Source organism: Xyrauchen texanus, chromosome 21, assembly GCF_025860055.1.
Source record: "Xyrauchen texanus isolate HMW12.3.18 chromosome 21, RBS_HiC_50CHRs, whole genome shotgun sequence".
Classification (NCBI taxonomy): Eukaryota; Metazoa; Chordata; class Actinopteri; order Cypriniformes; family Catostomidae; genus Xyrauchen; species Xyrauchen texanus.
Genome location: NC_068296.1, coordinates 14393159 through 14406206, shown reverse-complemented (window position 1 = coordinate 14406206; position 13048 = coordinate 14393159). Strand labels below are relative to the sequence as shown.

General features: G+C 37.2%; 1 protein-coding gene and 1 pseudogene across 1 annotated transcript; both read right to left on the bottom strand.

Annotated features, from left to right (window-relative positions):
- Window positions 1–5476: 5476 nt before the first annotated feature.
- On the bottom strand, window positions 5477–10821 carry LOC127661308 (extracellular calcium-sensing receptor-like). The gene is made up of 6 exons (XM_052151935.1): window positions 10604–10821; window positions 10104–10398; window positions 8784–9569; window positions 8358–8579; window positions 7957–8080; window positions 5477–6381 (listed from the first exon to the last, which is right to left on the bottom strand). The coding sequence occupies exons 1-6, from the start codon at window positions 10819–10821 to the stop codon at window positions 5477–5479; spliced, it is 2550 nt and encodes an 849-aa protein (XP_052007895.1).
- A 173-nt stretch (window positions 10822–10994) lies between these two features.
- The window catches only part of LOC127661307 (extracellular calcium-sensing receptor-like), a 28033-nt pseudogene continuing 25979 nt past the window's right edge, over window positions 10995–13048 (bottom strand).

Below are 13048 nucleotides of genomic sequence, written 5' to 3'. Positions count from 1 at the left end.
AATACAGTCATTTCGTTCACTTTCTGCTGAGATGTAGGGCACTAACTGCCTTTCACTATACTGCCCTACAAAACAAAAAGGCAGTAACTGCATTTTTGGTCAAAAATGAGTTATTATCATTTTCATGACATTCAAGGCATCCTTTGTTATGTGACAAAACATCTTATCTCAAATGTGTGTCGTTTTGGAGAAAAATGGTAGTCGTTTGTACAGTAACTGCAAAAAGCCCTAGTGAAACAAAGCAAGAGTACAGTAACATCCATTACTGTATTCTTGTTATGTTTTACCTAACAAAAAATAACCGTGTTGCTGCGCAGTGAAGTTACTGTTTCCATGGTGAACACACACAGCTGACTTCGCGGCATCCTCACGGGACGGTTTTAACATTTGCGATTTCACACTTCTAACTTCACACAGATTTTGTTTGAGATGGCACAAAGCCGGGAAAGAAGATGGTCGAAATGGCATTGAAAAGAAAATACCCGGAGAATGGTAAGTAACAGTGACAGATTAAACATTTAGAGGCTAGGCTATCACAATATAAACACCTGTCAGCCACCAGGGCGGGACTTCCTCTCAGAGGTCCATTCAGATAGCATTATGCTAATTGACAGGCGATGTTTTAAATAGCTTTGCTTACCTGCCCCTGATCCTCCCTGCTCCTAGCTGTAACTTTATCCTCTGTAACTTCACATCATCGCCAATGCCATGTCATCATTTTGTTGTTCATGTCACAAAGTTATAATCCAACCAGCGGTGGAAAAATATTCAATAACTAGAAAAGCATGTGGTCCTATTCAAAATAAATTTTCCCAATTTGGGCCTTGACACAGCTTAGCAATGTGAGACTTTAAGCAGCCATTTCAGCATCAGAACAGCTTCTGGGTGGAAAATATTGACCTAAAATGGTCAAATTAGTTTGGGTTTGGTATATCCATGTTCAGGAAAACAAATGGTTCCAATTATTTCAAATACAGTGTATAACACACCCAGAGCCCAAGTTGTGGCAAAATAGTTTTTGGAGAATCTGTAGTTACCGCCTTTTTCCTTGGTATGGTGCCACGTTTTTGGTAAGTAATACAAAGCAAGAATACAGTAACTGTAAAATAGGGGTAAAATATCAAATTAAATATGAGGATTGATATGTACAAAGAATAAGCTAATATAAAGTAACAAAACAGCCACATGTCCAATAATCTACCTACAACTACTTAGGCTGGATGACAGGATAACTTTAAAGTCATTTTTCTCAGTTCTGCACTCTGCGTAGTTACTGCCTTTTTGCTTTGTAGGGCAGTATAGTGAATGAACGATTGCCGATACAGCCACTCTCTTCGCCATAGGATTGCCTCGCGCCCGCACATCTCACACGTGCGCGCCCCGCTCACCTCGCTGTGCACGCGCAGAAATGCTGTCTGTTCGCGCTCCAGTTATCGCTCAAGCGAATGACAGTGATTTACACTTAACTTGGATGTTTACATGGATTTTTACAGTTAATCAGCCTGAAGTAGCTGCGATAGTTTCCAGTACAGGTCGCGGAGTAAATGCATAAATAATGTTTATGACATGCGTACGCGGGACAAATTGCACTGATATATTGCTTTCATAAGAGTCCAGTTGCAGAATCACCCTGACCATGTTATTACACAGTTAAAGCCAGCGTTAGAATTAGAGCCAAAACGTGTATGCTGCTTTAAGTTGAAGCTGTGATTTTAATCTTGAAAAATCAGCTTCTCTTGATGTTAAATGGCATTGCATGACGAAACTAGATAGGTACATTTTCTTCAGGAAATGTGAGTGGTGCTTGCTGTGGCAAAACTCATCAAATAACATTTTATAACTTGTTGCTAAGCACTAAAATAATGGTATTAAAATGTTGTTCGCATGTGTTTTTCATGATGGTAGCATGTAGGTGTTAAATTTATGTTAGCATGATGCTAGCACATTTTAAGCATGTTTTAGCACTTCCCTAGGTGATGCTAGCATGTGTTAGCATGATGCTATCATGTTTTTAGCATGTTTTAGCACTTCGCTAGGCGATGCTATCATGATGCTATCACATTTTTAACATGTTTTAACACTTCCCTAGGTGATGCTAACATGTGTTAGCATGATGCTATCATGTTTTTAACATGTTTTAACACTTCCCTAGGTGATGCTAACATGTGTTAGCATGATGCTAGCACATTTTTATCATGTTTTAACACTTCGCTAGGTGATGCTAGCATGTGTTAGCATGATGCTATCATGTTTTTAGCATGTTTTAGCACTTCGCTAGGCAATGCTAACATGTGTTAACATGATAGCAAGTTTTTAGCATGTTTTAGCACTTCGCTAGGTGATGCTAACATGTGTTAACATGATGCTAGCACATTTTTAGCATGTTTTAGCACTTCGCTAGGTGATGCGAACATGTGTTAACATGATGCTATCACTTTTTTAGCATCTTTTAGCACTTCGCTAGGCAATGCTAGCATGTGTTAGATGATGCTAGCAAGTTTTTAGCATGTTTTAGCACATCGCTAGGCGATGCTAACATGTGTTAACATGAAGCTAGCACGTTTTTAGCATATTAGAGCACTTCGCTATGCGATGCTAGCATGTGTTATCATGATGCTAGCACGTTTTTAGCATGATTTAGCACTTCGCTAGGCTATGCTAGCAAGTGTTAGCATGATGCTAGCACGTTTTTAGCATGTTTTAGGGTGTGGCTATGAAGATTTTAGGTCATTACTTATTGGCTGCTTGATAATATAAATCCTCTGAGGGAGAGAGAGAGGGAGAAACGCAGGGCTGTCAGGCCCTTTTTGTCTGTGTGTGTGAAAAGGTCAGTTGGGATTTAAATTTCTGAACATTCCGCAATGTTAAGTCAATGGGACTTTTTTGGCCGCTTTTTCATCCGCTGTGCGAACATCGTACTCCGATCAGCTTAGAAAAGTCATAGCACACGTGTCCTCAATAGGCCGTTCGATTTGACACCTCATTCGTGGGTCTACGCCAAACGGTGCGGGACGAGTTAGGCGCCGAAATTTTGTACGGAGATAGAATAATAAGTATGTGAGATTACAATAGTGTTGCTTTGCAAGCACCACTAACTACACATTTTTTCACTGTATGGAGCGTAGCAAGTGTTTCACTTTGAAGAGTTTGATGCTGCTGCACTGATGACTTGAGTGCCAGTCTGTGATACCGGCTCAAGCTCGCGCATCTGTGGGAACTTCTGCTCTCCTAAAAGTCCCATTCAATAATCTCTCAATAAATTACACATGAATGAAAATTAAACCCAGTAATTTAACGACAGTTAAGCCACCCATTGATAAGAAGTACATTTACTTGAGTGAGAGAAAAAGTACTCAATTCTAACACTACTCTAAAAGTAAATTTCCCCCAAAAAGTTACTCAAGTAAATGTAATGTAGTAAATGTGCTCAGAGTAAATTCCTAACACATCTCAGCATTTAAGAACCAGCTGAAAACACACCTGTGCCATGAGCACTTAACCAATCCACAACAAATGCACAAAATAATATCCTTGTCTATCTCTTTCTTCTGCAGCATCTTTACTACTCCAGCCACTGTGAAAAATTGGCAGTGTAAATATTGTTGACTTTTGTATGACAAATTGCTTGTTAAGTTCCTCATTTGTAAGTTGATTTGGATAAAAGCGTCCACTAAATAACTAACTGTAAGTGTAAATGTAAGGAGCACAAGTAGCAACTGAAGCAACAAGTGAGCATATGGGATATACTGTATACCTTCTTCAACTTCCTTTGACCTAATCAAGGGCTATTAGCAGGTGCCTCTCTTTCACATGAATGAAAACAGTCCAAGTGGCATTATTTTTGTCTTGTTCTTGGATGAGGCACCTGTAACCTTCAAGAAAAAAATATGTATTTCAAACGTATTTGTTCCCTTTTATATTTAAATTCAATGACTATTGCATGCATGCAAAAAAAAAAAGAATATACGCACTAACTGAGCAATTCATTACGAAAACCTGTACACCTACTTATTAATGCAATTATCAAATCAGTCAATTGTGTGGCAGCAGTGCAATGAATAAAATCATGCAGATACCCATCAGGAATTTCAATTAATGTTCACATCAACCATCAGAATGGGGAAAAAATTGGATCTCAGTGATTTTGTCTGTGGCATGATTGTTGGTACCAGATATGCTTGTTTGATTATTTCTGTAACTGCTGATCTCCTGGGATTTTCATGCACAACAGTCTCTAGAGTTTACTCACAATGGTGCTAAAAACAAAAAACATCCAGTGAGCGGCTGTTCTGTGGACAGAAATGCCTTGTTGATGAGAGAGGTCAACAGAGAATGGCCAGACTGGTTGGAGCTGGCAGAAAGGCTACGGTAACTCAGATAACCGCTCTGTCCTATTGTAATAAGCATTTCAGAGTTTCAGAATGCACGACATGTTGAACCTTGAGGCAGTTGGGCTACAACAGCAGAAGACCAGGTCGGGCACTTTATTAAGACCATAGAGTAATGTGCTCAGTGAGTGTGTATAAAGATGTGTGGCCGCTTGGATTTTATCAGGTGCTGAGCTTAGATTGCTTTCTTGTATGTGTTTAGCCCTTGCCTTCCTTGGACGGAAACTTCCAGATGCATTTAATGAAGCTAAGCTCATCACCTTTAGGATCTCCTATATACCAGCATTTAGCAGCACACCAGGGAAGTTCACAGTGGCTTTTGATATTTGTTTTGTTTTTTATTGTACATATATGCTGCATACTTCTGTTAAGGCCTGAGAATCTGAAGAAGGGATTGAATGGGAAAAACAACAAAATTAGCTTATTTTAATCAAATTCCTGTACATATTGTAATACTGTCTCTGTCAACAGGTAGCTTTTTTCATCAATATATGTCATATTATTTTTTGATTGATTGATCGTTGTTATATTCATTATAAATTTACTTATAGTGTAAAATAATTTTACTTGTTTTATTTCGGGATCAAACAATACAGTTTTATTGTCAATCAGTTGACAATAATTAATATTTAAATATACCCATGTTGACAGTTTAAATAATAAACACAACCTTTTAGGTTCTTTGCATTTTATTTTAAAGTATGAAGCACACATGTTGCCATAGGTGCAACTTTAATTAACAGAATTTGCTCAAAAAAGCTATATCAAAATATATATACATGCACACTTATTAATGCATAACATACTATACATTTTTATGTTATGTATGTTTCCCAATATATTTGCAGATAAAGCATAGATATAAAACAAGCAGTAAAATACAAAGTTGCATTAAATCACATAATATAATATCCAATATTACTGTAGGTAGTATATATGTACAGCTCCAGTTATTGTGTCTCAGAATGCTAAAACATAATAAACTGGCAAAAAAATGGCAGAGGTGCCATCCAGCTTCACAGAGTCTTGTAATTCTGCTAAGACACTAAAAAGAGTAAAACTGGAAAAAATCAAAGTGAAAATTAATTTCAGGGGGCTTTTGAAGTAACTTTACCCATTAGGTGTTTTTTGGTATTTTGCTCTGGCCTAAAAATAATAATGAAACACTTAGGAGCAAAAATACAGAAAATCAAGCCAAAACTTGAGGCTAAAATTGCAAATATCTCCACAGCTACAGTAAATTTTCCTGGAGAACTGACATAAGCAGGCACAAAAGTGATCCATACAGCACAGAATATGAGCATACTGAATGTGATGAATTTAGCCTCATTGAAGTTATCTGGAAGCTTTCGGGCCAGAAAAGCTAAAACAAAGCAAAGGAAAGCTAGGAGGCCTATATAACCCAGTACGGCCCAGAAACCAATACCGGAGCCCAAGCTGCATTCTAGTACAATCTTTTCTTTGTAGTGTTGCATATTTTTGTATGGAACAGGAGGGGATATTTTTAACCAAAGCACACAGATAACAACCTGCACAAGAGTGAAACCAAGAACAGTGAGTCTCTGTTGAAGAGGCCCAAACCATTTCATGGCATTATTTCCAGGAAGTGTAGCCTTGAAGGCCATTAACACCACTAATGTTTTCCCTAGAACACAAGAGATACAGAGGACAAAAGTGATCCCAAACGCTGTGTGACGCAACATACAGGACCACTCAGTGGGTCGACCAATAAAAGTAAGTGAACAGAGAAAACACAGAGTCAGCGAGAAGAGCAGCATGAAGCTCAGTTCTGAATTGTTGGCTCTAACTATTGGAGAAGTCCTGTTTTTGTAGAACACTAAAGCCATGATCAAAGCCACTGAAGAGCCAGCAATAGAGAAAGCAGCCAAGATGATTCCGAGGATCTCATCCCAGGACAGAAACTCCACTGGTTTAGGAAGGCACTTATCATTATCTTTATTGGGCCAGTACTCAGGTGGGCATCTGTAACAATCTAAAGAATCTGAAACATGAAGAATTTGTTCTTATTTCAACCATTTATGAACCACAGAACAAAATGGAATAATACAGGTTAAAAGAACACACTGCGATTTAGAATGAGCAACTCATTGGATAAAGTAATTTTTTCCTGTTCGGAGCATTACATATGGGACACAATTAAAAACTGCCTAGAGTAACTATGATGTGTAGGTTTGGGAATCGAGAATAAATTATTATCCAGAACCAGTACAGTGAAGCATCTTCATGAAATTTGGCTCTGTTAATTGAGCATCTGAATTCGTTCACCGTTGTGGACAGAAACAATCCTAAAATGTCACAGAAACAAAAATTATGCTGTATCTAAGTTCTGAGCTTGCCTTTTAAATGGAATGTGATGAGACAGCAAGACCAGGTGGAGGAAATGTATAAACAAAAACAAAAATCAATCAAAACAGCTTACAGCCAAAGGTCTTAAATGCCTCACTAACTCATTGAATAAGTTGGCTACGGAATTTACATCAAAGCATATGTAAGCAAAAATATTGTTTTTAATTAGTAGTTTTGTTTAGAACACTATACAATATCTATAAACAAAATATGGTGAGTAGTTAGGATCAATTTTATTGTGCTTCATCGAGAGTATTATCATTAATGGAATCTTAAAGTGGAATCAGAAGTTTAATAAAGTTTACACTTCCCATCCCTAATAATGTGATACATAAGAATGTGTAGAAATTAGGACTGCTGATTTAACGCGTTAATTCAGTGGGATTAATTTGACAAGAAATAACATGTTAAAATAATTAACACAATTAATCGCACCGCCCCCGGACCATAATAGGGAAGATTAATGAGAAATGCAAGCTTGTAGTACCACCTGTTTACTCCAGAGGGCAGCAAGTGAAATTCCAGCCGTATGAGCAAAACGCATTTTATACAGTGAAGAAAACAACATTCAGCAGACACACACAATATAAACATACGTTACGTTCTTGTGTTCAAAACGGAGTGCAAATGCGAACAAAGGGATCTCATGATGTGTTTAAAAATTTTGTATTAAACTATATTTAACTTGACACAGTGACCTAAACATTTTATGTTTATGACACAACACACCCGAGACGCTACACAAGCATGTCCGACGCAGGTGTAAATTGACGGGCTCTTAAACAAGCCCTTATAATAAATCAGACTGACAAATTCCCTTGTGAAATGGATTGCTGAGAACTGTATGCCAATGACTGACTTATGATCAATAATATGGTAGTAAACAATACATTGTATTCTAAAGCCGCTTTTTGTATTGTCTTATCAATGATTAACTCTTCTGCCACAAGAATGTAATGCATTTTAATTATGTGAATAATTTGTATTTTATATATATTTTTTTATATTTATAGATAACTATGTATAATTATATATTGATATAAATATGTATAATCATTATATATTGAATTATTGTTATATAAGGGGCTTTCTCAGTAAATATTTGTATAAGCGATTAATCACGATTAATTAATCGGGACACCATGTAATTAATTCGATTACATTTTTGAATCGATTGACAGCCCTAGTACAAATACATTACCTGTATCATTGCTGATCTCTCCTTCAGCACAGTTAATGCAGTCATAACAGCAGACAGGTTTTCCTTTTTTTACAGCTTTCCTAGTGCCTGGGTCACAGCTCGCACTGCACACAGACGCAGGCACCTGGAAGTGACAGATATTCACAATCACATAGAATAGATCAAAACCTTATATATACTGAAAGAACCCACAATTGTTACCTCAATGATCTGCAGTATTTCTACTTAATCTTTCCTATAAAAATGACTTATCCGTATTTAATCTAATCTGAGAAGGCTGATTTAGTCAGATTTATTACAGCATTTTACTTAAATAAAACTAGATATAATAATAAAAATACAGTAAATTTAAAGCAATTTATTTAGGTTACATGATGATTTTTTTTTTTTATACAGTATACCTTTTCACTGCCATCGTTCCAAATGACAGCTCTACTCAGACTGAATTCTTGGCCTTTAGGCTGGGATGCATCATAGATACCCACTGTTACAAATTTAATTGAACCATCTTTCTGAGGCTGCCAGTTCACAAGTTCATAGATGGCCACAGGATCCCCATTGGCATCAAATGAAACTGAATAATTATTTCTAGTGAAGTTCACTCGCTTAAGCTGTTCAAAAACCTAAATGATAGATATAAGAAATTCAGTTATGTTCGAAATATTATTTAAATAACCAATGCTGAAATACTTGGTGTGCTTGTTTGTACAAAAATGTACAGTTCACATAAACTACAAGAATGTTCCAAATATGTAGTATATTAAATCTCATTTGAAAATAATCATTCATGGACTTTAATTATTAAATGATTAGAAAACGTAGCCTACCTGTCGGGGCTCAACTTTAATGTTTTTGTTACATTGCTTGTCGGTACAGAGAGTGGCATGAATGGCATGAGCTATAGCATATGTGGCTTTGTAGACCATGTTATCAATTCGTAACTGGGACGTGTCTGTGTACAGGTTATTTAATGCACGCAGGTCTTCTGTGCAATCACATACTGGCAGACCAGATGAAGAACCTGTCTGTCGTTTAAAACTACAGCTAAATGACCTCTCCCAAAATTCCGTCAACAAGGGAGATTTCAGCACCTGTTCTGAAGAGAGATCAAGTAGAAAGTTACGCAGACCCGGGATAACCGAGCGCTGAACTACAAAGCCCACAGCACCAATACACATATTAAACCGCAGCAACTCTGAGTCTGCAATCCACCCCTCACTGCCAATCCACTGCAGCGGTGGAGGAGGCTGCTGGCTCAGTTCTTCTAAGAGAAGTCTCATGTCGCCCAGGGCCAGGAAAGCAACTATTACACGAGCCGTTGACCTGCGGATAACATCTGCAACTCTCTTGAGTTTAGTGCGCGGCTGTGTCCTGTAATAGGCCTCCGAATACTCCACACAGATTCCCTCTTCCTCTGCAGCTTTCAGGAATGATGTCATGCCATAGTTCCCATAGTCTGAATCACTGCGCACAGCCCCAATCCACATCCATCCGAAGTGCCTGACCATCCGTGCCAAAGCGGCCGCTTGATGGTGATCGCTGGGGATGGTCCTGAAGAAATTAGGATACTGCCGTTTATCACTGAGACAAGCACACGTTGCATAATGACTCACCTGTAATCACCAAGAAGTGAAGGAGAGCCAAACAAGTCAGTAATCGCAAAACATCAATGTTATCTATGAAACACACATTTTAAGGGTCCTTTCACTCAAAACACCTTCTTCCCTTTTCCTGCACTTATTTTTATTTATTTTTTTGTATTTTATTTTTCTTTTTACCTAAGCTATAGCGCATTTTGTGCCACGAGCTCCGCATTTTTAAGAGACCGCGCCAACTCAAAACATTTCAAATTAACAATAATAATAATTTTCGTCATAGACATTACAATAATAATGTATCGCTTTCCAGATATATTAAAATTAATATTTTTTCCATTCCGTTGCGCTGCGTCACCCCCGTCCAGTGTGAACGCCCCCTAATTGATACAAGCGCTCTTAAACTTTTCTCTCATCAGTGTGTTATCAACTGCTTTTAGCCTATGCCGGTGTTTTCAACAAATAATTATGGATAACTAAAGAATAATTGCTATCGATAATATGCTTATTTATTTAAAATAAATACATTAAATTGTCATATTAAGCAGGCACCTGTGGAATTCCAAAAGGACTCAGAAGTCTTGAAATGCTTATAGATGATGTGGAGACAGATTCTGCGACTACTGCTGTAACAGCAGCAGAATTTGCACAGGAACCAGTGTCATTAAATATGAGGTCTTGCCCGTTGGCAAGCTGAAACGCTACTTTTATTGCCATGGGCACAGAGGTACAAGAGTCATATATACTGTAGCCTAAAGTGATGCCCGGTAAGAGCTCGGAGCTGTTGTTGATCTCTTGGGTGGCGAACTCCAAGGTACGAGCAAAGCGCAGCTCTCTGAAGTCCATGCTGTTGAGTTACAGATAATAAAAAAAAAACGACATCATAACATTATTATAACATTAATTGAAAAATAAAATAAAGACTTATTAATATATTTGATTAGCTCCTTTTTGCGGAATAATCAAAACGACAATAACGAACATAATTTATGTACAAAGATATTAGTCAATACTGCTCTGAAACGGATTGTAATCTTCTATTAAAAGCTGACCTGCCACTGCACTCTAGTAGCTGTGGCCTTCTGGTGTAGTTGTGATTCTCTGTGCTCAGATAGTCATGAATGGAGAAAACCCCTCCAATAAAAAAGTCTCCATCCATGAAGAATGCAGGAGGTTGGGGGTCTCCTTGTAGGATGCAGGTTATTTGATCACCTCCCCACACACTGGTAATGCAGGATACTGCCACTGCCAATAAAATATTTACATGCATTTCTCCTGCTAGGCCAGCAAGCACTCCAAATATGCATTAGGGCTTGTTTAAATAGCCACTACTGTTGTCAATGTTGTAACTCTGCAAATGAAAAAATACATAAAAAAATAATAAAAAGAGGGTGTGACCATAAAGTTTCAAAACACCAAAACCAAGACCCGCCTTCTTTAAGGTCACTCTCCCCCTGTCATCCACAAGAGATATGTGTCACAATGAAGACATATTTATATTGGCCTATATATATTTTTATCCTCCGTTTCTTGCTTATTTTGCAAAAGATTCGTTTTATCCCATTCAGATGCAAATCATATTCCAGGGACACAAAAAAATTGTGCATTCTACTCAAAATTCTAATGTCCCATAATATATATTAGTTCTGAATGGTAGCAACATCCAGATAATTGTACTGTTCATATTTATTTGAAGTTATTTAAATAAAATAAAAAATGAATTGTAAGATTTTGAAATGGCAAGTGAATAAAAAAAGAATGAATATTAAATACCTGTATATACAGACTAATAGCAGGAATTCAAATATGAATTTTGAATGTCACTGTTGCAAGCATATACATCTTCTTAAAATGTAATATAGTAGGCTATACAGTATATAACTACGGAAGACCTGTACCGCAATGTAAAAAAAAAAAAAAATTGTAAAAAAAAAAAAAAATGCTATTATTTCGAGATTAAAGTCGAAATGTTTCGAGATTAAAGTCGAAGCTTTTCGAGATTAAAGTCAAAATGTTTCGAGAATAAAGTCGAAGCTTTTCGAGATTAAAGTCGAAATGTTTCGAGAATAAAGTCGAAGCTTTTCGAGATTAAAGTCGAAATGTTTCGAGAATAAAGTCGTAACATATATTCTTAGTGAAGTCAAACTGCTTCTGACATGGATCTAAACATAATAGTAGCTTTTTACTTTTATCTGGGCTTTCAACAAAAGGAAATTCTACAGGTGCTAATCTACCAACATGGCATTACCATTTGTCTTAGGACGTTACAAAACATACTGCGCTGAATAGACTTTACAGGCTGAAAACACTTTTCAGACTGGATGGAGGTAGCCAGCTTTATATCTGAGGAAATCACGGGATCCGGCCAAATGATTGGATACAGAATGATGCACTTAAAATGTATCCAGAATGGATTTACGGTGAAGAGGGAAACAGTGCGGTTACTATTGAGTGTTCTCGACCCAGATGGTGTTGCGTATAGACGAGCACGACTCCGCCGGAGGAGGTACCACAATCCTGGTCCAAAATTTATGTGGCACGTTGACTCGTATGACAAGCTTAAACCGTACGGCCTCTGCATTAATGGATGTGTTGATGGATTCTCACGTAATGTGATGTGGTTGAAAGTGTATTTCACCAATAATGACCCGAAAGTCATTGCAACATATTTCATTGAGACAGTAAAGAATAGAGATGGTTGTCCTAGAAGAATCCGTGCCGATCGTGGGACTGAAAACGTTGCTATGGAGCAGATGCAAAACTTTCTTCGAAGAAATGCTACTGATGAATTTGCTTTTAACCGGAGTTTCTTATACGGTTCAAGCAATCATAATCAAAGAATCGAAAGCTTTTGGAGCATACTTCGGAAAGAGAATATTCAGAATATATGTTACGACTTTATTCTCGAAACATTTCGACTTTAATCTCGAAAAGCTTCGACTTTATTCTCGAAACATTTCGACTTTAATCTCGAAAAGCTTCGACTTTAATCTCGAAACATTTCGACTTTAATCTCGACTTTTTTTTTTACAATTTTCTTTTTTTTTTACATTGCGGTACAGGTCTTCCGTATATAACAAACATCATCTCACGAAAAGTTTTACATATTTTACTAGTTGGCTATTTTGCTTGATTTCGTACAATTTCATTCGTATTAATTCATTCTTCCTGCTGGACCTGCTGAATGGATTTCAGATAGCCTATTTAGAAAGAGATCTAGTGGATCTTTTGGTTTTGCAATGACTTGTCTAGGTAAAACCTACTTCAAATTCTTTTGACCTAGCCAAGTCACATAGTAAGTTGTCACTCGGCAAGAGATAAAAACAGTTCCAGTGGCATTAGCAGTTTTGGTCTTGGATAGGCCATCTGCCAACTTCCAGGAAAACAGGATCCTTTGTTTCAACACACCAGAGGCATCATGGCCATTCCAAATTTTTGAGCCAAATTGGTTTCTAATGTATTATTTTAACTTTCAAAAAGTATTTCAAAGTATTTGT

Excerpts from the sequence above, each read along its gene's own strand:
- LOC127661308 (XM_052151935.1), bottom strand. The coding sequence starts at position 10,821 with ATGCATGTAAATATTTTATTGGCAGTGGCAGTATCCTGCATTACCAGT. Across the intron at positions 8,081-8,357 it reads GGAACGATGGCAGTGAAAAG|GTGCCTGCGTCTGTGTGCAG; the intron begins GTATACTGTATA and ends TGTCACTTCCAG. Across the intron at positions 6,382-7,956 it reads AGAGATCAGCAATGATACAG|ATTGTTACAGATGCCCACCT; the intron begins GTAATGTATTTG and ends CAGATTCTTTAG.